Source organism: Ambystoma mexicanum, chromosome 5p (genome assembly GCF_040938575.1).
Source record: "Ambystoma mexicanum isolate Mex_15411 chromosome 5p, UKY_AmexF1_1, whole genome shotgun sequence".
Classification (NCBI taxonomy): Eukaryota; Metazoa; Chordata; class Amphibia; order Caudata; family Ambystomatidae; genus Ambystoma; species Ambystoma mexicanum.
This window is the reverse complement of record NC_090930.1, coordinates 546,833,781-546,858,608: the sequence shown is the minus strand read 5'-3', so window position 1 is coordinate 546,858,608 and position 24,828 is coordinate 546,833,781. Positions and strand designations below refer to the sequence as shown.

Here is a 24,828-nt window from a genome sequence, read left to right as displayed (position 1 = left end):
AAGAGACACAAGGATAGCGGGATGTTGTATCTAAAACGGCCTGTCTTGTAACTAATATTAGGAATTGCCTGTGTGCCGCTTATCTAAAAGTAGAAAGAAGGAAAAAAAAACAGGACATTGGTCAGGTGAATATTTCTAATCTCACTTGTTTTGTGAGTCATTACCAGAACTCCCTCTTGGACCACTCTCTTCCATTCACACATAAAAAGAGAACATCTTTGGCTTTGTGCCAGCAGTCTATTTGTAGGTACACATCATTTTATTAACCTATAGACTTACTGAGTATTTATTATTCGTTAGATTCTCTACAGTTACAAACAGGGTTATTTGCTAAAACAATAGCCTTAGTTTGCTATGGCGAAGACACTAACTCACAGCTCTCTCCGGATGGATAACATTCATGTTCAAGGAGCTTGGAGTAAGGGCTGCTAGGCTAGGTAAGAATATTACCTAAATGCAGCAACCGCTGTCTGCCGGTTTCAGTGGTGTAAGGTTATTATAACCACTTTCTTCAGGACAGTCTTCAATGCAGGCAGTGAAATATTCACTGGAATCTAAGAGAGGCGATGGAGGTAGTCTGCATTACCACACCATCCTCTGGTGGCAAGTATGAGAAACTCAAAGCGGAAACCTGCAGGAAAACAAATTAATGGAAGTGACCAGAAGAGTAAGGGGAGTAAGAGGGAAGGCCAAAGTGGAGACAGGTCCACTACTTTTCAGGGACTAATGGGCAGGCTCAGACTGGTCTACAAGGCAATAGGCACATGGCCAAACCAAAAATGCAAAAAGCTGGCGTGGTCCTGTTTTTGGGCTAAAAAGTGGCCTATTTTTTTTGCCCAATGTGGGCCTGTTACAGTTACTTCACTATGTGGCTAATAGTTTTGACCAGTGTTGCTGAATAAATATTCTTTAAAATTGACAATTTGCATAACATTGTATCAAAAAACTCCCCCTTGGATACTATTCAAACAGTGTCACAAAGGAATGAATAGCCATTTGCAACTGTGGACCACTTTTTTATTGATGCCCGAGACAATGTTATGGCCCAGTCTGACCCTTCTAATGGGTAGCTGAAATTTGTTTCAATGAAGACATATTGAGGGGGGAATCTCTCTTGCCCGGCACCCCCACAGATAGGAATCAGAAGCATCCCTTTGTGAATTCTGACTATTTGCCCTGTGCACCTATTAACCATTCAGTGCATTTCACATACATGAAGTGCGACTTACAGCAAGTTCACAGCCTGCACATTCCTAATGATGGTTGCAAACTGTAATGCATCACAAATATTGCATTAGCAAATCCAAGAGCAGGGGATACGTATGCCTGAAAGGGATTCTCACATGATCGCATAATATTATTAAGGGGAGAGGTTGTGAGTAACTCAGGCACTCACTAGACCACATCTCCTCCCTCATACTTTCAGTAGCCTTGATTTCAACTTGACCTTTATTCCTTTGTTGTTGTTTCTTTTAAATATGAACAGACAATGAAACAAATGTACATTTAACTGCTGGTACAAAGATTAATGAGTGCCAGGCACGGGTGGTTTGGCCCTTGCCCGCTCGACCTGCAGCATGGAAGACTCCAAGTCTGCACGCGATCAACCTCCAGTCCCCTTCAAGCTAGGGGCAGCAAAGACAATGCAATACATTCATTCTTGGCCAACTGTTACACCCGGGGACGTATTGCAGAAACCTTGCACTGGCGCAAGGGCCTTTTTGCACGGTATTAGCACTACAGCAAATATTGCACAAGTGCCCAAAAGTGTATTCTTTCAATGCAGTTTTTGCACGAGAGCAAAAGTGGCCCCGTGCCAATATTGGGTGAAAAAATACATTGGAAGAATACATTTTTTTCAATTGCGTAGTTTTTGTCCTGGTGCTAATGGCATGCAAATGGGCACATTCCCTGAGTGCAAATTGTCTTACCTCCAGCTCAAAGTCACCATCTAAACAACTGGCTGGACATTCACAAGCCATCAATAACTTTTCAGTTCATGTTCACAGTATATGGCCCAGGCACCAAAACTTCTTTTGGGGTAAAGAAAGGAAAAGGAACGTGTTATGTAGGTTGTATATGTTTTCAAAATGTATGAACACAAAATTGGAATAGTGATATATGAGCTGGATACATTTCTGATATATTGCATTCACATCTAAGCCCACCTCAAAGCTGTACTGAAAGGCAGGAAGGACAAGAAGAAGAAAAGAGGGACCGAGGATGTTTCTAGCACCTCTCCCTACCTAGCCTTCCTCAACGCTGGCCACTTCCTCAGGGCAAGTGCTGTCTTCCCTTGCGGTGCTCGCCCTCCCTGAAAATGGAAGGCGAGCTGCACACTCTCCACCCACTGCACTTTAGCCAATTAACTTAGGAGGCCAACTATTACTCCTTGGGATGTACTGCCAATCTCCTCATTATGCCTTTGTTATATATTGGACGCCCACAGCGTAGTGTCACTAATTGCAGACCACCATATATGTTCCCTATGTTTACATGGTGGCATCAAAGAAAACCAACAGGCCCTGGATAAGTGACACATTGTTGGCAGTAACCGCCTTCTAAATAGGGTACAACAAATGGCCATGATTTGGAAACTGCAATAACAGCGAAATCTGCTAAAAACACTTTTTTCTCTCTCTTTCTCTCTTGCTCGCTCTCTGAAATGTTGAGCATTCCTTTCCTCCTCCTTTTTAAACTCAAACGTTCATGCCGTATTTTCCCTTTCCTCCCCCTTATTTGATGACTGTAAATGCCTTCCTCGTCTCCCTCCGTGATTATGGTGGCATCTCCTATTGGAGTTTCTGCGCTAAGCAATTGCTGCTGCTCGACTCCACATGTTTCTACACTGAATGGAACTCTCTGCACCAGCCTTATACTGCCTCAAAGAATCCATTCCAAGGCTGCCTGGATCAGACACAAAGCAGTTCCCAGTCAAGGGGCCTCATTATAAGTTTGGCGGTAGCCGTGCCCGTTATTAACGGTGCCGGTGCATCCGTCCTCCCCATTCCCATTGAGTCCTATGGGACTCAAATGGGAATGGAGGTGCCTTTTTTCCGGCAGCCGGCAATGGGCAATTACTGGGTCTGCCAATGCCTGGTAATTGCCCATAGCCAGTGCCGGAAAAAAAATGACTCTGGCAGCAGTCGAGCCGATATTTACCGGCACGGTTACCACCAGGGTCGTAATGACCCCCATTGTACATTTGTCATGCTTTGGTCTGGAGGAGTGATTTATGGGACACTGTCACTTTTCTACAGGTCCGGGATGCCGTCGCAGTAATTCAGTACTTGGTGTGGTTGGAGAAGAATGTCCCCAAAGGCACCGTGGATGAGCGATCAGGCGCACGTTATGTGGATGGGCTACGAATGTGAGTAATGCAATCCAAACTCTCAGCAATGAGTCCTGGTTATCAGGCCAAAAATGATCAAATCTGTGAAATTAAGGTATTGTTTTTTGTCTAACACCCCAAATCATTTTGACATGTGCAGCTTATAAACCCAACGTGTTCCATAACCTAAAATAACATATGTTACGTAGGATGTCAAAATTATTTTTTCTTTTTTTATTACTTAAAGCACAAACCTAGCTCGAGAGCACTTTACAATAAGAAAGGCACCAGCAATGGTCTTGGCATTTTATACAGCAGCTCGGTACTATTGGTGGAGGGGGAGGGGGGTGATTTTTACTCAGATCGACTGCCATAAATTCCCGAAACTGAAAAATATGCTATCATGTGAAGAATGGAGATACAAAGCTCACGATGCAGGGCAAGCCTGTTGCATGGTGCCCGGGTTGCTGCACCTGCAAAAGCAATCTGCCAAAATCCATTTCCAGTGAGGGTCGCAATGGGTACCCTACTGAAAACCTCTGCCATGCGCCTTCTCTGGGCATTATGCATGCTGGGTAGTGGCATACGGAGTAACCCAGGAGTTCCTGAACTCATATGGATACTCTATAATGAGGCAGAAACTGGCCCACCTGACGGTATCTGTCAGGCAATCCCAGGTATCCTTGAGCAAGAAAGTAAGACGTGTATATATTCCACTTCCAGTAAAGTATGTTTGGTTTTATGGCTGGCCAGGAAGTTTCCTTCTGGGACATCATCGTAACATTCCTAAGCAACATGTATGTTCCCATGATCTTGTCATGTGGATGGGATATGTCAAGCGAGAGGACATGCGTTGATGCTTTGATCTACTTGTTCTGATGTTTTGCATTTTTTCACACTGCACCAGTGCACGCAATATTTGTATGGATGAATTTGTTGATATGATACGGCTATGGTTTAACCTTTGCTACAGTTGGGAACTTGAAGTAAGTTGATGTTGTGTGTATTTCCTTAGATGCAGCGTGTGCCTTTGCTACCAACTGGAAAAAAACCAGTAAACCAAATATAGGAGAGTGTGAGATTGTGCAGTTGGTGGCACTGCCTTTAGCAACTCTTTGGGGGGATCAACAATGCATCAACAGAGGGCTGCAAGGTAGTGCTACTATGTGGGCTGGGGAAAAAGACCTTCCTGGCAAAAGCATTCTCTACGCCTTCATCTTCCCTTTACCCGCCTTCCCCTCCCTCCTCCCAAACACTGTCAAGCATAGAGAGAGACAGGCTCACATCATTAAGCAAGACACTAGACAGAATATGCAATAAGGAGGGACAGAAGAAGGCAGTGTGAAAACAAGCACTGGAGAAAAGACACCTAATGAAAGGATTCAGAAGGAAAAGATTATGAGCATAGGAGCCGGGCTCAGACTAGCCTATAGGGCAATACCCAATTTGCATGCCGTACGTATTAGAGTTGGGCAATGTGTTTGGCACAGTTTTGTGGCCCAAGTGGGACAGTTTTTCGGTCAAAGTGGGGCAGTTATTTGGCCAAAGTGGTCCAATTTGATGAGTTACTAAACTATGCAGCTTGTAGTTTGGACCAGTGCTATTAACATATGTTCCTTTAAATACACGATTTGCCAAAGAAACTTTCCCTTGGGTACTGGTCAGTCTGTCACCAAAGGAACACATTGCCATTTGCAAGTGTGGGCCCCCTTCGCGCGAACCTACCTTGGCTCAGGCGTATCCAGTGATAATGTTGATGTAAAAATGGCCACCAGGTGGTGACATTTCCCTAAAAATGCACCCTCCAGCCAATCAAAATCTTTCCCCGAATATTGTAGGATTGGAGGTAATAATAATAATCCTCCGAGAATATTTGAGGAAAGAATTTTAGGTGTCAGTGGAAAAAAGCTACCTATCCGTTGACTATTTTATGGCGAAATTATCACATAGAACCGGCTTGGGCTGGTGAGCCGTTACTGCCGCTAGTGGCCCCCCACTGCTGGGGTGAAAGCCATATATTCTCATCGCATATACTCAAAACCACAGGCAGCACATTTTCATTGTGCATCTCTGCTCTATGATGGCTCTCAAGTCTACTGCACGCTGCATCATCATCTGTGCATTTCTTTAGGCAGATTTTTCAATCTCAGAGATGTTAAAACCTATTGCCTTGGCGCAAATCAATTTAATGTGCCAAAAGGTGAGCTGGCAGTTTTTTGAAGCTATTAAAACAAATAATCCTCTGTAGAAGCTAACATAGATCTTTCTATCAAGGTGAAAGCAACCAAACACATACAGGTAGCATTATAATGCCAGGAGCGTGGTGATGAAGGATCAAATGGCATCTCTTCTCTACTTTCCATAGCAATAGTTTTGGCATCAAGTGGCACGAAACACCACCTGTCTGTCAAATTTAAAAAGATATAGAATAACAATAGGGGGGTTTCACCTGGGAGGTGAATCAGCAGATGAGTGGCAAAAGTAACACACACTGATAGTGAGGGATCTGTCAGTGATAATTGTAGCATACATATTCTTATGATAGATGCCTCTCAACCTTTGCCTCCTTTGGCTTAACTGGTCGACTTTCAGCTCTCTGACTAATCCTTCTCTATGTGATGTACTGCTAAAATCTCCTCGACTACACTCTTTCCAGTAGGTGTCCGCCAAGGATCTCCCCTTTCCCCTCTCCTTTTTACATTCTGCACCAACCCCTTGGGTACACTTATCTCCTGCTTTGGCTTCCACAACCACCTCTTTGACAATGACACCCAGGTTTTCTTCTTTCTCCCCTTCACCCATGCCATCTCCCAGTACATCACCAGTTGTCCCAGAGCCACCGGACACCGGATGGTTCTACTCTGCCTGCTGCCAAAGTCTTTCAAAATAAATGGAAATCTTATCCCTACCTGTCGCCAATCCTTATCCCACTCTCCCATCTCCTATCTCCATCACTCTGGACAAGCTTTCACCCTCACCCAAGGTGAGCAAACCTAGTATGATTATTGACTCTGACCTGAAACTCCAACATTTTATAATGTCCACCTGTGCCGCTTTTAGGGTCAACCTTACAAATAACAAATAAATTGGCCACCATCTCACTCACACCTTGACCAAAACCTTAATCACTATTCTTGTACTCAGTAAACTCAACTAGTGATCCCATATTGGCACGTCCCCTTCCCCTGATGTCAAAGCTATCCCATCAACTGAAAAGTTCAAAAGCCAACTCAAGCTCAACCTACTGACAACGAAGGATCCTCCTCTTACTTTAACCCTGTAGGCCCTTCTGTTATGGTCCAAGTTGTAAATGTGTAAATATGTTAATACCAGTTGCTATGGCTGTGGCTTTCAGTGTGCATTTTATTGAATGTCCCAGTTCAATGCCTCATCACCCTACCCCCTCACAAACTAATTTCTCAAAATGGGCAATCTTGCTCTTATTGTAAAAATTCCCTACGCAGAGATTTCATATGTATCCTGTACTGACTCGTCTGTACATCATTTCTGGTCGAAAAGAACCCAACAATCAAAAAAAACAAAAACAACATACAAATATGGGTGTATTATGATTGCCTGAGAGAGGGCCTAATGCACTTCTCTTCATTGCGACAAACATCAGCCATGTTAGAACACCACAATGGTGACTAATGTAGTATAACAAGGCCATAACATAACATTGCCACAAACAAGACCCCTAGCTATAGAAAATGTAACATATAAAGTTAAGCTGTTGTAGCTCTCTGTGAATCTGAAACTGTATAGGTACTATGAAGGTAAGTCATCAGGTCTAGACCTACAAGCCTCACTATACTCATGAAAAAGTGTAAGATCACATTGAAGCAACCAACTTGAATTATTATTATTATTATTGGGTGCACATCTAGCACCTGCAAGCAACAAGCTCTTTTTAATCATAAGGGGAAGAACACAGTGAGGGAAGCATAAAAACAAGGGAGCCTGGAGCTAACAGCATGGGGGGGGGCAGGCCATTTGACAGCAAGGGATCTACAAGCAACCAGAGGAGGAAACAGCTGGGAGTAGATCACTGAGTTACAGTTAAGGTGAGGAGTGAAGGTTGTGTGGACCTAGGTGTTAGGGGGGAGCCATCCCTTGAAGCGGAAGGTCTTGAGCTCCTGCCTGAACTGTAGAAGTGATGGAGTGAGTCTGATGTTAATGAGGAGTAGGTTCCAGAGTCTTGGGGCTGACTTTGTGAGTTTCTCAGTGGGGTAGCTTACGAACATCAGGGTGAAAACCTTGTAGATTGAGGCAGTGTGATGAGGGTCTGGTTATGTGGATGAATTTGCAGAGTTCTTTGATAAGTTGTGCTGCATAATGCTGGACACATCTGAGTGGTGCCAGGGTAGTCACTGGAAGGTCTTCCAAAGGGCATTGTCACCATCCTGGTGGAAGAGGACCAAGGCTTGGACAGCAGATCTGGGATGAAAGGCTTAATTTTCCACAGGAGAGAAAGTTGTTCAGAAGCCCCATAGGATACTTAAAGAAACCTTCAATGTTCAAATTCTACAGAAAAAGAAAGGCATAAGGCAACAAAGGGCTGCCCTAAAAAATCAAATCCTGATATAAGGATGCACTGAGAGTCCTCAATAGTCAGTACAGAAACTGGATTCAATCCTACAGGCATATTATATCACAACAAGACGGGGGAAAAAATGCTCAGCGCATTAAGCTTGAGGAATTCCAGAAATGTCTGGACTGTTGTTGGATTGAATCATGATTCCGCTTCTCACAATCAGGAAATCATCATACAAGAACAGACTTGCGTGGAATATTTTTCAGAGGTTTATGTGTCAACAGAACAATCACTCACAGAAATAGAAGTGATTGCCAAATGGTCTTTAGTATTTACCCACACTTATATTGAAAACCTAATAAAAAAATCCTCCTCCTCCAGGGCGGTGGGGCCGAATGACCTCAGTAATACGATCTTAGAAATGAACCCAGCAATGTGGACGAGGGTCCTAAGATCATTAATCGATATTATAATTTCATCCAAGAATTTACCGGAGTCATGGAAACAGTCTGTGGGCATTCCATTTTATAAAAAGGGGAACCGGCTTTTGGCATCAAACTATCGCCCGATCTCACTCCTGGATGCCGACAGTAAAACCGTTGGCGTCTTAATCTTGGAGAGATGGAGATGTGTGCTCAATCTAAAGGAATAATTTCTAAGCAACAAACAGGCTTTAGGAAGGGCCTATCTACATAATTGAATGGCTTAGTCCTGAGCTGTTTGAGTGCGGGCTCTTTCCAGAAGGGTGGCGCTCCTCTCTTTGGGGCGTGGATTTGGGGCGTGGATCGACCTATCCCAGGCGTTCAACACTATTAACAGGAATCTCCTGTGGAAGAAATTGGATGCCTGGGGCATCCCTCTGAACCTTCTTTCCATCCTAATGGAACTTGAACTGAACACAATGATGTGAGTGAGATTAACTAGATCAGTGCTACTGTCTGATCCTATTAAGATCAATAGAGGAGTGCATCAGGGTTGCTTGATAGCCCCTCTTCTTTTCATTATTTTAATGCCTGACTTGTATCAATGGCTGCAAGAAATAGGTTTAATAACACCACAAATTGGAAACACTAAAAGTAATTGGTTGACATATGCTGACGACGTTGTGATCCTAGATCATTCCCAGATTGGGCTGCAACGTTTGTTGTCCACATTAGAGGATTAGGCATGTAATAACAACCTAACTATAAACCTAAAGAAATCCAAGGTACTGATATTTAAACATCAAAGGAAGGGAGTTAAGACTATAATTGGCTATTAGATCAACTCCCAATAGAAATTGTATCAGAGTTGACATATTTGGGGGCCACAATTAAATTCTTTCCAACGAAAAGCCATTTCCTCTCAGCCATCGACCTTAAAGCCATGAAGCTGGGGTCCCAAATGAAAAAGATTAGATCTAGATTCTGTACTTTTTCCATACTCCCGCTGGTGAAGTTCTATATAGGTAAGGTGGTCCCAATTATTTTCTTTGGTCTGGATACAAACTCAATATCGATGGATGTGGAATGGGACTTAATATAGGCAAAACTATGGAAGAAAACATTCAATCTTCCTAACTGTGTTCCAGTAGCATGCCTTAGATACAAATTGGGCCTGTCTTCCTTAAGATCTTGCTTGGAGTGGAAGTGGATTTCCCTATATGGGTTAATCTTAGACCCACCCCCCTTAAGAACTCTCTCTATGAGGATGTGGCACTCTCAATGCAGTGCGCAGATAATGGGTTCCTTGTGAAGTTGAAAATGAAATGCTGTGATATACTGACTAGTGCAGACTGTACAACTGACCTGCTTCTCCAAAACCCCTCTAAAATGAAAGAACGGTTGAAACGCTCTTCTTAATATTTAGATTAAACCTCTTCCCAACTCTTGAGATTAAGGCAATAAGGGATAAAGAAGGGTGTACCAATGACATATGTAATAAGTGTGATGAGAAATAACGTCAGTCACTTAAGCATCTGTTATCTAATTGTACTGGTACTTAGGACCTGAGAATGGCAAGACTTCAGAGATTTGTCCATGATGTTCGCTGGTTAAACACTAATGAATTCTGGTACAGATTATCATCAGGAAACACAATTTTCTTGACCGCTGAAGTGGTCAGAATCCTGAAGGATTTAAGTCTGGATGGTAATGGAGATATTTAATATGAGAAGATGTGAAATTGAAGTGCATTTTTATGTTAGATTATGTATTATTTGATTCTTTTATGATTGCTGATTAATGTTTTTATCTTCTCTTTATCTTTTTTCTTTTTTAATATTTTCGTTCTCCTTTGATAACCGTAAGAGTTATGTAAAGTGAATGTTTCATGTCTGAGCATTTTATATCGAACGTTTGTAATTTGTGTTAAAAGTTAACATTTCGACTAAAGCACAGGAAATAAAAAAATAAAAAAAGAAAGTTGGTACCTAGTCGTTTGTGTCTTCCTTTTGTAATGGCTTGGGAGGTGAAGGAAGAAGGATGGTCTGGAGGGATGCCAGTGCAATGCCAGAGGTTAAGATGAATTCTAAACCCTCCAGCCATCACCTCTTTTGTTTTGCTGGATGTCAGGGTGTTCGGTGTTGTTGGTCAGCAGAGCTAAAGTTGTTTTCTGGGATGAAGGGCTTAATTTCACACAGGTGAGAAAGTTGATACCTAGCCATTTGTGTCTTTCTTGCTATATGCTGTTTGAAGGAGAGGTGCTGTAGATGTCAAACCCCAAGAATTTGGTGCAGGTGGCAAGCTGGGGTGTGAAGCTCTCGAGGTGCACAGCAGAGAGCCAGGTCTGGATATCAGGGTGTTCGAAGTTGTTGGTCAATAGTGGGAATTCATTGTTGGATGGGTTGAGATTCAGGTAAGCAGTCGACATCCACTGTGGACATCCACGACTGAATCAATGAGAGGCACTCCTTGTGAATGACTTTGATGGAGGATATCTTGAGGTAGAGCTGCGTGTCATCGTCATTTTGGTGGATGCGCACATTGTGTAGAGCGAGGAGGGGTCCAAATATTTCTTTGACATGAAAAAAGTCATTCATTTTCATTTCCATTTATTCAGGAAGCAAAAGAATTGTGATGGCCCCAGTTTTGACACTATCTCTGCTAGTGGACTGAATGCAGCTCTTCCTCACTACAGGTAAGAAATCGGCCAAAGCTATGCTTTCATAAGGTCATTGTTTGCTTGAACAGAAATAATGATGACCAAATTTGCATATATAAACTTTGATTGCATCTGAAGAGCTCTGTCTGGGTTTAACGATTCCCAATCATTCATGCATAGTAAATGAAGGAGGTGCACAGGAATCCCAGTGCAAAATCTGATAGAATGATTATAACTAGGATCATAGCAGCAGTGGCAGAGACAGGCTTTGATGCGGGGGGGACCAAGTGCCGCTCATGGGGGTGCTGCCATGGCAGTCGGGTCAGAGAGGCGTTGGCCCGGGGGTCACTACCATTTCCTTAATTTTGCAGGTATAACTAGGAACTGTTGACGCTTAATATTCAAAGAAAAATTGACAAGGTTTTTTACCCGATATATATTTCATTTATAAAACCTACACTTCTACAAACAACATCCATTATCAATTACACCCCACACATTTGTTATGGAGGGAACATCCAATTAAAATTTTATTTCAATTTGACAATGAAATCTAGAGATCTAAATCAGATACATCCATTAGCAAGGCAAAAAAGAACACATCAATAAACATTCACAAGCAACCAATATACCATGCTGTGCTCATAGCTCGTCAGATAGCACAGCAAGAAGAGAGCTTGCTTTGACATCCATGCAGATTTCCGACGCAGGTTCGAATCTCGGCAGGGCCAAATGCAGCCTTTCATCCTTCTGAGGTCGATAAATGAGCACCATACACCTTGGGTAATAATAAGCAGTGCTCAGATGCCTGAGGGTTTGTAGCGCTATCTGAATGCTAAATTATAATCATAGCAACCGGATCAAACAATACAAAACCACAGACTGCAATGGAAATATGTTTTAATCATTTCCCTAGATTCTCTGACAACAAGGTTGTCTGCCTGGCATAAACAAGCCATCTTTTGTCCAGACATTGGAGTTTAAAATAAAATAATCTGATAATATAACTACCAATATTGTACCAGATTGGGAGTGGTACAAAACATGACCTATTGTCCCAGCAATGTGGATCCTCCTGAAACAAAGCTAAACATTATCAAACAACTTACATACAATTGTATAGATCTTTCAATGTACTTGTCGTTCTTCCATGAGTGCATCAGTGCAATATCTTTAGTAAACATTTCTTAGTCAGACCTTCCAGGATTTTGCGGCATGAAATGGCAAATTTTGCGGCACAAACCTTTATTTATTGCGGCAATTTTGTGGGTCATTTTGTATTAACTGGAGGGTGTAAGATTGCCACCTTGCAGGAAATAGGCAGAGTGCAAGGCTACAAGAGAGCCAGGGTATCATTATTATGTATCCTTTGTATTAATGTAATAGGAAGAGTCCCAGATGTCTCTGGCTTGGCAGAACAGTGTTTGATTTGGCTACATTTCTGGTTTAATGTTCATGCCTATTTAATAGTATTAACTAAATTGATCATTATCAATTGTAAGGCTGAAAATATTCCCCTTCTATGTTCTCCAATGCCCCAAACACCCACACACCTCTCTCACCAACACACATCTCACCAACTCTCCATCACAGCTTACATTCCTTAACCTCTCACTCTGTCATACAAATACTCACGTGATATGTCACACTGTCAAGTCACAATTTGCATGCCCAGCCCCTGCCACACTCCAAATCATACTCCCAACTCAAACCTTTACACTCTACAATTCCTCCTGCAATATACAGTCCTTCATTCGTTTGTGCTGCTTCTGCATCTTGCATCCTTTCTCCCATTCTATCGCACTCTTCCCTCATCCTTTTTCCCAATCTGCAGCTCACTGCCTCTTTCTGGCCAACCGCTTCCTCTCTGCTTTCTGGCTCACTGACCACACGCTCCCTCTACTTTCTGTACCTCTGCTCGCTCTCAGATTTCTGGCCCACCGCATCACTGCTTCCTCTGCTCTCTTGTGCAGCGCTTCCTCCTCTGACCCACTGCTCTCCCTCTGCTTTCTTGCCTATCACTGCACATCTCACCCATCACTCTCCCTCTCTCTCATAATGTAACCATTTTTAAAAATGTTTTTAAATGTAGATTTTGACCCAGTTCCTCAAATAATGGGGCATTTAAAAAAAGAACAGAGGATATGCTATTTTTAGACAACCCATTTTTGGAAATGAGCAGGTGACCTTATTCTCAAAGGTGACTGGCACATTTCCACAGGCTTGAGCTGTAGCGCAAATTGTGCGCTGGCCAGCTGCCTTGAATGGTGTTCTGGGTTGTTTGACCGAAGTGTAATTATTTTCAAGTGGAATTGCTGCAAATTAATTTGCACTTCAGCCAAACAACCCAAAATGTACCTTTCACCACCGCCCCCTCCCCTACTTAACTGCTTGGTCGCTGCCGCTTCCCCTGCAACCCTGCGGTGCCAGATCCGTCCCTCTAACGCGGCTTGGATCCGACTCTGCAGGGTCCTTTTTTCGTTATTTTCTTTTTTTTCTGTCCCTGCCTCCAATTTTGAGGAAAAAGGGGAAAACACTTCTGCAACCACCCTAGAACATGGGGAGCGGGTGACACCCCCGCAACACATGTTCAGTATTTATAAAAATCGATCGAATAGTACTGGACGAAATAGGTCAAATTGTAACATTCCTTAGATTTTTGTCATCAAAATGGGCAGTACTTTTAATAGAATCGCTCTCCCGACAGTGTTCTGCAAGCTCCCAGCGCCTTTCACAGGGACAGGCCCTCCAGGTGCCTGCCGCTGTAAAATGCGACCCAAAAAATGCATTTTTATCCTGTTTGAGGAACAGAAATGCAAGCGACACAGCAGCGGTTCATACCTTAAAAGATATGCATGACAGGGTCAGGAAAGACCCTGTCATGCAGTGGCAGCCCCACATCCCGTGCGCGTAGGGTTGCCTACAATTTCTGCACATTTAAAAGTGCATCTTGCTTGGAAATGAGGGATGTCCTTTTAAATTGACAGAAACGCCACTTTATTTGATCAAGAAGGTGAAAAAGGCCATCTGAATGGGTGCGCATATAAAATGTGGCCATTCATGTGTCCCTTGTGGATTGGGCAGCATTTTTTTGGGGCTCAAGTGATGAGATGTGTTAGCGCATTTCTTGTGCAAAAAAAAGTTGAGAACCTGGCACCCTGAGCATTATTTTTTTCAAAACAGTAATTGTTGCAAATTACTTTAAATAAAATGTAAAAAAAATATATATATATTTTTTTAAAGATGCTGTTTTTGCACAAAGAACCAAAGAACAGCCGGGCTGTGCTGTAACTGCTTTCCTGCTAAGAATTATTACCAGAATCCAAAGATCCAACCCGTAGTGCCGTGCTGTGCCATGCTTTGACTAGATAGCTGTGAACTAGAGCCATTGCCAACCCTGTCCAGTCCAGTGCGCCCAGCAGCCTGTCCCAGTCCAGTGTGCCCAGCAGAATTCCTGACCAGAATTCCTGACGGTTCTGTTCTAACATATATAGTGAGTATCCATAGTATAGGACTGTCATTAGCCTATGTACTGTATAGCAATCCCTATTCAAATCCATCCTATCTAATATCCAGAACTGCATTGTTAGAATAGTTTTGATTTGCTTGAACCCTTTATCTCATCCCTATTATCTCTTTCTGTACTGGTAGTGTTAAACCGATCTTTGCGCTGATATATTTAATCTGGTGAAGGCAAGCTTCTCGGCAGGCAAAATCCTGATCCAGAGGTGTTCTGGTCTGGTGGCTGTGCTGTCATGTAGTATTTGCTTCTTCATAGTCTCCCCTAGCGTAAAGAACCCTGTTTGTCTTTTAAAAGCGCATCCCTGTTTTCTCATTGTTGCACCTATTTCAAAAAAACAACCTCCACGAAAACGTCCATACCTTCTTCATGCTAGAAACAAAGTGTCTGCTTGTAGCTAACATCCTAAGCTTTCCATAGAACCCAAAACCGCATTTCAAATCCTTATAGTTCTCCCGCGATCACGATTACCGTGTGCAGAAAAGTTTGCAATGTCATCTTTGATGTCCTGGGTGTTAGTCTTAGCAGTGCACGGGGGTGGCGCGAGTTATGGTTGCTTAGCTTACAAATTTCTGGAGGTTTTCAGTTTTACGGCAGTTTTTGGGGCATTTTGCGGGATCGCAAAATTGCTATAAGTTGGAGGGTCTGTAACTTAGTACCAAAAAGCCAACATGTGCCCAAACAATTGAGCTGAAAATAAATAGCCCTGATATCAATGCTTGTTGCATAACAATGGCTCGATAAATACACACAAACTGTTCCTTCAAATGCAAGGTGAGATTTTGTCCCAAGCGGCAGTAGCCTACGGAAGACTAATGTGCTTGCAGATGTTTTGCTGTGACAGATTAGGATCAATAAGCCCTCTGCTGAGACTGCTCTCCCATAGCAATACACCTATGGACCATCTGTGCTACAAAGCTTTTCTGCGTGCTTTCATTGCAGCAAATGTCTGAATTACTTTATCAATGTCCACAGAGTCAGCCAAGTCTCTTTCAATACTTAGGAAGGCTAAATTTAAAAGTCTCTCTTAACCCATTGTTGACCATAAGTTTTCATTAACTTCAGCCTGCTAAAACTTATAAAACTTCTGCAGCCGAACGTCTTACAGGCAAAGTGAGAAATACTCTGTACAAATTAGCAAGGTTTGGGTAAACAGCCTGCATATCACTGGCTAGCAAGAAAGGCAGAACCTCGTTTATTATTAACTGCTTATATTTCCCTATTCAGTGCACAAAAAGAAGAATACTCTTCCACACTATCGGGCACAGAGACATATCCTGCATAAAATGTAACTAACTCTTTCAATGCATCAGAATTATCTGAGCTAATAAAATGTTTAGTACCAGTGCTGAGAATTTATACGCAGTATTTCTAAAATCTTGAGACCTCAGTGTCATCTGAGCAACGAAGGTATCAAAAAGAACATAGGTTTCTATTTTGAATGCCTGCCTCCAACTCTCTAAAGGATTATCCGCAGCTGCTTCATCATGAAAACTTTTCTTAGCCCTCTTCCTTTTCTCTTGAAAGTGTGTTGATGGCCCACACTCTTCAGCCATGTTTCTAGCATCTGTTTCAAACCAATCAAATATATAATCTGGCACAAGCTTCTCCAGTTCCTTACAGCATGTCATAACCATGCGTTCTGCAGTCACTAAGTAAATTACATTGCAAATATGTTGACAGTGTATGCACAGTTTGCAGTACTTTGTGCCAAAACATATTAAGAATTTAAACTTTCAATTGTGCTCCAGAACCCCAGTGCATCCCAAAGTGCTTTTCCATTTGGACTTCAAATTCATCCAGTGGATATTCGGCGCAGTGCTGTACTAATTTCACAGAATCTACTACCCTTTTATGACTAGTCCATCTATTGTCAGATAGATTTTTTAATGTGAGGGGTGTTTCCTTTAGGTCATGCTCCTGTGGCTCTTCCTGCAGAACTTTCATGCAAGGCAGACTGCTGGTAAGGAAAGTGTACAGTCCCTCAAGTGTACCAAAAAATAACTTTCCTTTTATAAAAAAAATAACTTTCTTTTCATACATGAGTGTAAGGCATCAATCAGCACATGGTTTTAATTGGGCACACAACGGTGAGCATATATAGATCTGGGTGAGACTTCTTTGATATGTGCTTGTAGTCCAGCAATACATCCGGGCATAGTGCTTACACCATCATGCCCCTGCAAACGAATTAAGGAAACATCAAGTTCCAGGGACTCTAAAGTCGATGTCTATAGTTTTAAAAGTCTGCCGATCCGGCTCCAGGAAGTACATCAAATGTTACAGAATGTTCAGCTGCATGACCAGATGATGTCACATACCTAAGAGATAAAGAAAATTGATCATCTCTGCTATTGTAGAGTCAACAATGACACTATAGAATTTGGCTATTTTAGCTTCTTCAAGGACAACACGTTTTGTCTATTTCACTAGTGCACAAATGAAATCATTCTGAATGACATGGCTCAAGTAGGTTTCATTCCACTTACCATGAGCCATATGCTCTGCTCAAACAGTGTCATCATCTTCAGCAACTAGAAAAAATGTCCTTTATTGAATGTACTTCCCAATCCTGCGTGTTCCCTGTGTCCACGGAGAGTCATTCCTTGCTTGAGGAGGTACAATATAGCATCAAGCAGTCGTTTTAGAATACCAAGTTTTTTTCTCTGTCTGTTCTCCTTCAGCTTTTATTAGCTTAGAAACAATAGTTATATCATGGCTAATTCTAAATGTGGCTATTTGTAGCTGTTTGTCAGCTTCAAAATGTATCTTAGAAAGTTTATGCATTTGAATTTTTTCTGTTCCTTTTTTAAAATTGGAAAAACCACAGCTGGGATCAGACCAATAATTAGAAAAGTGCTCATTTCTTTTATCTGCAAATAGCCAACATGCGAAGCAAAAAAGACAGTTACGCCTAGGAGAACACACTAACCTCTGCCGTGCAACAGAGAATGCACCTGCAACCTTTTCTTTATACCAAACTGGCCTAAATCTTGGAAAATTGGTGTTGTATGGAAATTTTGCTTAGCCATAATCCAGGCTGACATGAACCGGCTGCAAGAAGTGCTCGAACGAAAGGTGTAGACTTTGCCCTGTTCTGAAAGATGCATGGATCTGTTGGGTAATCTTGCTGCATGTCAAGTGCAACCTGCATTTTTACATTCCCACTGCATTCCCCAAGTTCTTCAGTATCCATGTCTTGTGCTACTTGTGTGCAAACATTGTTATCTTCAACAGTTTTAGTGCAATCAGCAGTTGTGTTTATGCAGTGATAAAATCGCTGCAAAAATGTTGCCTGTACACCAAATCAGGGAAAAAAATGGTGTGGTTTGACCCGTTAAAGGGTGTCTCCCGCTGCCCCTAAATGGTATAATGGGTCCAGAGGTTGCTGCGTTGTCCCCTGCATCCTTTACATGGATTGCAGCAGCAAAACCACAGCCTTTTTGCAGTGATATTTTGTGTCCACAGCCATTTTTGCCGTGATTTTAAAACATGAAAACCAGTTGTGCAACCAAATGTAACTTCAGGCTGGGTAACACTGTCTGTTGCATGATCAGGATCCTCTGTAGATTCAGTAGAGTATTGCGGATGCTCAGGAATGTCAGTGCATGATGGGCGATCTGTGGACTGTATCGTGATTGGAGGAGAAGCAGTAGACAGAACTTCATCAGCAAAAGCATGAGTGAATGAATGAAGGAGGTTTTCCTGCTGAGTTCTGAAAGCAAGGATTGAATGAATCTTGTAACTAAAATAACATCCTTCAGTGTGTTAGAAAACATTGGCATCATTTGAATGGGCAATAATGGACCTGTGCTCCTGCTTGCCAGTGGAACATTTGGGCTGGATCTTGTAGAGGATGTTGCTGCTTTCACGAGTTTCAGTTTGCTGACCTGTTTTCATCTTCTGGCATCAGACATTTTTGGTTTAGCAGATGACTCTGGATTCATGTTGCTCTATTATTCCCTACTCCTGCAGCAAGAGAAGGAAAGCACTGCAGATTAGTGCATGTTTTAATTATGTTTTCACAGCTGACTTACCAGTGATTCAAATTGAGCTGCAACAAGAGTGTCTCTCTCTAAAAAGGTGATGAGCAAAACAGAATGATAAAATCATTGTTGAGCCATTGCTCGTGGGGAAATTGAACATCTGTCACAGGCGACGTTTCATTCTTGGTAATGCATTTTACAGAGTTCAGTTCAATTTACATGGAAAATAAGGAAAACAACAGTTCCAGGCAATGTTGGTTTGTTGTGGGGTGGCCACACTCACCGCCGCCCTAAACCATGCCATGCTAATGCAGGACAATTAAGCTCATTCAGGACACTTTAAATAGACTCCATTCGCTGCTGCTAGAAAACCAGCACATGTGGTGTAGATGTGGTTGGCGCTGCTGCCTGCGTCATGCTGGATTTTATGGCTGACATGTTTATTGAAAACATCAAAAAGCCAGCTTGGGACAGTTTTTGGGTCAAAGTCAAAGTCGGGCACTTGTTTGTGGGCCAGTTTGCTAAATTACTTCACCATGCTGCCTGTGGCTAGTATGTTAGACTAGTATTACTGAATAAATGTTCTTTAAAATGCACAATTTACATCACATTTTATCAATTGTCTTCCCCCTTGGCATTGGGTACTGCTCAAGCAGTCTTTCACAGAAGGAATGAATTGCCATCTCTCTCCCATGGGGACAGACACCCACAGATTGCATCGGTTTAGTGCAGTGCATTGAACTGGATAGAACCCGTACCTATTTGTTTTCTTTGCATTCTGGTACTTGTTGTTTTGTTCTTCACAGTGTAATTTCAGTTTATGAGTAGCAGAATACAGGGCACGCTCCCCAGAAGCCAGAACACATTATAGGTATTTGTATAAGCAGGTGCTCTAAACATAACAACTCAACTATAGGAAGATCCATATGGGGCTGCAGAGAGCCTGGTTCACACTGGTGCTCTGGTGGGACGCTGAGATTCGCTGTGACAGCGAACAACAGACTGAGCACAGCACTGACAGGAAAATGTTGCCTCAAGTTCCTGTTAGCTGCCTATATGCCAAATATCTTTAAAATCAAAAAGGAGTCAGTTTCGCCATCATAGCCCCCAAAAACAGTTTTGTGGCACCATGAAAAATCCAATGCAAAAAAAAACTTTTTCAACATGAAAACAATCATCACATTTTCTCCATGTTTGGCATGTGTGTACGGTGGAAGGGCCAAACTTTCTTTTCAACAAATTTGGCAAACTTTAATTTCAAATGTCACACAGGAAAATATGTTCCCCTTTTCCTATGAGTCAGTGGCAGTCATGTCTAACTTTAACAATGGTGTGTTGCTATTGCAAAACCACAGTGTGTGTGTGTGCACATACACTCGTGCATGTGGTACTGCCAAACATACTGTGCATTTATCAAAAGTTCATGAACTACTGGAACCAAAAACCCCACATCATAAACAGTGAGTGCAACCACTCATCAGTCTCATTACCATAGCAAAACCCAAATGGCAATGGCTGGAATGTGTTTAATCATTCATAACCATGACCAATGGGTCTGGCACAGCAGCTCTGGCAACCTTACCCTCCCATTTCAGCCTAAAAAGCCATTACAGAAAGGGCCAGGCCGAGGCTGGTATGCATTTTAAGTGGATTGAACGGTGGAAGTAAGTCTTCAGACCTGAGCAAAACCGACTCATGAATTTATTATTCATCCATCATGCTACTAACAGAATTTAACCTTTGCATCATTTTGGAACGCGCCAACTCGAAATTACTATGCGTAGTGCAGGACTGAATTATGATGCAATGCATACGTTTGTAAAAAGCAGTGTACACATAGTCATCGGATCTGCAGCTCTGAGCCAATCGGACTCATCAATTCATTATTCACTTCATCCATCATGCTACTAACAGAATAAAGGCTTTACATCATTTTGTAACGTGCCAACTCAGAATTACTTCTAGGCACGGCGTGGGACTGAATTATGATGCATGACATGCTTTTGTAAAAAGCAGTGTGCATATATAGCCATCGGATAAGGCCTCCTTTTCAGGCCTTTGCATATCTGGTCGTTTGGGATGAGCGAAGGGTAGGACATTTTATAATGCAGTGGCAGTGCCTTTGTCGATTCACACAATTATTTTACGTAGAATATTTTTGCAATTAATGGCACTTCTGTCTCATGGTCTTAGATGTCTGTAGCTGACATGTCTGTAGCTGACATGCACATGAGGGATTCCGGAATGCTGGCTGAGCAGGCAGCAGGCTGAATCAAGAGCTGCTGTCCCCTGCTATGGATATTTCAATGATAATGAATTCAAAAAAGAAAATTGACTCTTTGGAAACTCCAATCTCCAAGAAAACTAAAGCAGAGATGGAAGACAATCCCGGTGGTCAAGATGTTTACATGTTGCTGTTGAAGGTCTCACAGTATTGGGAGATTTGAAGATCTCCTTTGCTGATCTTTCTGGTAAGGAGACTAACCGGGAAGGTAGAGTTGGACAGCTGGAGAAGGATTCAGCAGGGATCGCCTCTGAGATTTCTGGAAGTTACAGAGCATACAATGATTTGAAAAGAAAATGGAGAATCTTAAGGTTAAAAATCAGATGCTGGATTTGAAATCTAGGAGTCACAACCTCAGATTGGTAGGTCTTCCAGAAGATTTAACTGATGAAGGTCAGCTGTGTAGCAGTTTAATTAAGATAATTTCCGAAATATATGGTCAAAGTATTCTGCTACCAAGAGATCTGGACTTTGCCTATGGGCTGTAGGGTGGGGAAGATGAATAATACCAAGCCAAGACAAATTTTGATGGTATTTAATAATATCTCTGCTAAGGAGAGAGTGTTTAAAGCAGCCAGGGAAAAAGGTCAAGTGATTTACAACAAATCTAAGGTAGCTGTGTTTCCTGACTTCCCTAAAGATCTAGTTGAAAAACAAAAGCTTTTCTTGGATGTGAAAAAACTGGATAAGGAGATTAAAATGATTCTAGTCACCCCATCCGTACTTAAATTGTATTTCCCAAGTAGTCTTAGGTCGACTGAAGATCCAGAGGAAGGTAGGAGTTGGATCCTAAATTATAAATTAAATGCAGCATAGGTGACCTATTACTAGATCTGATTTTAGGTGTGAATGTTCACTTGTATGGGGTGTGGGTGTAGGCAACTGGTCCTGTACTTAATTTAGGTTGATTTCCCTTTTAATTTGATTCTGAAATTCGTAATTTTTTATTTACATTGACTTTAAGGCTTACACAATGGTGGTCAATAACGTTTTGGAATGTGGGTCATTTGGATTTGCTGATCGGAATGTGCTTCCATTCAAACTCCGAAGCTTGCTGTGTTCCTTTTTCTAATATTAGCGTGGCCTCGTCTTGTTTGAAAAGGGGGATGTATGTGTGTGATGACTTCATAGACGTGCGGCGGATGCGGAAGGAGGGGACAAGACTGTGGAGTGGGGGCATGGCGGTTGTGCTGGGAAGAGGATCGATGTGGCATGTTAGTGTCTGATTGAGCCACCGATTATGTCAGACTCGACGCACGGTGTATGGCGTGGAGGGGCAGTCATTGGTTCTGTCCTTTGTGATGACACGGAAAGGGAATATTGCTGTGTGGATTATAAGTGATGGCAATGAAGGTCGGTCGGATACGGTAACTTTCATTTATGTCATAACAAATGCTAGATTCTGATAAGAACTTCCGCAATAACAAAATAGCCACACACGGAAGGGAATGACATTACACTGTCCTTAAGTGAAATAAACTGGGGCCCAGAGCTTACGTTTTGAGTGAATCACCATGTCGATTCGAACGCTTTACATTTGGTTAGCATTATCCAGTGCTGGATGTGACTTTTAAATTCTGCACTAAAATAGGATGTCAGGTAAATATTTTGATCAGGTGACCATATAGACGCTTTGAGTTGTTGGATTCATTGTTGTGGGAGTTTTGTTGACTTTCCAGTATGTATTCCCATTCTTCGCACTACTTACATTCACACACCCTGTTAAAGGGGCAGTATTAGGATCCAGCAGCACAATTGCTTAATCCATAGGCATCCCGCAAGTTGTACAAACATGGATGATACATTTAGAAGGAGATACTTTTATAGCCCCTAGGATATTGGTTCCTTATCCTTGGCTTGATTTAAATTCATCCAGGGATGGAGCTTGGTACTCATTCCAGAGACCCCACTCTTATTGTCATTGCACTTGTGGTTAGGTTGGGGTGGATTGGTAGGGTATTAGATCTGATGGGAACTTTTTTTTTAACAATTGTTCGTTTGTAAATTCAGACGGTCCAGAGTTTGCATTGGAATGTGTGCTGGGTGCAAATTGTCTCGGCCTTCTGAAACCATTTCGTGAGTTTCATTTGTTTTTATTTTTAGAGGGCTTTTGATTGAGAGACGAGGTTCTTTTAATATAATTTGATCTTGAGGGTTACGCTTATAGGGAATATTGAATTGCAGGGCACATAGTTTTTGCTCCAAGAATCTGGTTATGTTTGTATGTAATTTGACTGGGGTGGTGGGAAGGATTACTGTTGGCCAGGAGGCTGATCAGTATTTTACAACTTTAGTTGGATCCATATTGTACTAGATACAGGGGGGCGAGCTCAATCAGGGGTAGGTTTGTAAGGTTTTATTCGTTCTACCTCTCAGTGCGTCTCTGTGTGGTGTTATGGTTTGTTTTGGGTTTAATTTGTTTCTTTTGTTTATTTTACATTTATAGGTTTTTTAAGAGTATTAGTTTTTGTACTGTCCGCCCTTTTTTTTTTCCGAGAAGTTTTTGTGGATGACGAGTTGATGAGTTGATGAGTTTTCCAAGGAATTTATAGTGGATAGAATGAATTCAAGCAGTCTTGCTAGGGACTCGTTATGATTGCTCTCATGGAACGTTAATGAGTTGAAGGATAACATCAAAAGGAAAATGGTTTTGACACATCTAAGGCATTATAAAGCTGATGTTATTTGTTTTACAGGAGACTCATTTTACGGAGAATGAGGCTGTTGCATTTGAGAAAAGTTTGCCAAGTATTGCATTACATTCATCATACACATCGAGCTCTAGAAGGGTAACAGTTCTGTTTAAGAAAGATTTTCAAGGGAATATATTGGATTATAAGGCAGCCAAGTTGGAAAGGTGGTTACTGGTAAAGATTCAGATACAAGACCTGGTGATGTCTTTGTGTAATATCTATGCACCTAACGATTTAGGATGATGTCTTATGGATTTAGAATGTTTGGGTGGAGATTTTAACCTGGCGGTGGACCCTTATTTGGATAGGAATAATCAGGTTATCAGATATGGTAGAAGGAAGGACAGAGAGGCTTTGAAACTGTTGATGGATGATTTTGCGCTGTCTGATGTATGGAGATTGGAGAACCCCGCGGGGAGGGAATACACATTTTATTCAAATGTACACCATATATACTCTCGAATTGACAATGTATTAACATCAGGGGTGATCATAGGAATTGTTGAAAAATGTGAAATAAGGAGTATAATTATTTCTGACCACGCTCCAATAAATATGGTTGTTTCATTGAATTATCCATCAGAAAAGGCGAGTGCGGAGATTTAGCACAGGAATTCTAAATGATGATGACTTGAAGAAACAGTTAGTTGAAGAAGCATCAGAGTATTTAAGAACCAATTTAAATGGAGAAGTTGGGGTTGAGATCAGTTGGGAGGCATTTAAGTGTGTGATGTGTGGAGTGGCTATGAAAGTGTAAGGGATTAAGAACATGAAAAGAGATGCAGAACTTAAAGAAGTGAGCTCAATAGTGACAGCTTTAGAAAAGGAGCTCATGAGACACTTCTACAATGAGAGACACTTTGAATTAATGAAAATGAAACATAAGCTTAATAAGATCCTTAGTGAAAAGGCAGAACATGCATTATTTAGATTAAAGTGAAAATACTGTGAGGGTGGTGAAAAATATGGTAGACTATTAGCCCATAGATTAAGAACAAGGGAATCTACTAGGGTGATATGAACCATAGGAAAAAAAGGTGGGGTGACCAGGAATCCAGTTGAAATCAACAAAGTGTTTACAAGCTTTTACAAAGAATTCTATAGCGAGAAGTGCACATTTGATGCACAAAAGATTTCAGAATTCTTTGGGACAATTAACTTGAAGAAAATGAATGAGGATGAGAAATCTTTTTTGGATGCAGAAATCTCACTGGGAAATGCCCTAGGACAGACGGTCTGCCCTCGGAATTTTATCGAGTGATGCCTGATGGGGTCATGGAATTAATGAGGGATATGTTTCGTATGAGCAAAACAAAAGGAATTCTTACTCCCTCTTTGCATAATGCTTCGATTTTCTTATTGCTAAAACCTGACGGTTCAGAGTTGGATCCAGCGAGTG

The 24,828-nt window shown here is 41.8% G+C and overlaps 1 protein-coding gene across 1 annotated transcript in view; it reads left to right on the top strand.

The window, feature by feature from the left end:
* Positions 1-24,828, top strand: part of LOC138481079 (xaa-Pro aminopeptidase 2-like) — a 450,117-nt gene that overhangs the window by 300,966 nt on the left and 124,323 nt on the right. Inside the window, exons 12-13 of the mRNA XM_069612975.1 lie at positions 3,261-3,370; positions 10,905-10,982. Coding sequence (XP_069469076.1) covers positions 3,261-3,370; positions 10,905-10,982 — 188 coding nt within the window. The remainder of the gene's footprint in view (positions 1-3,260; positions 3,371-10,904; positions 10,983-24,828) is intronic.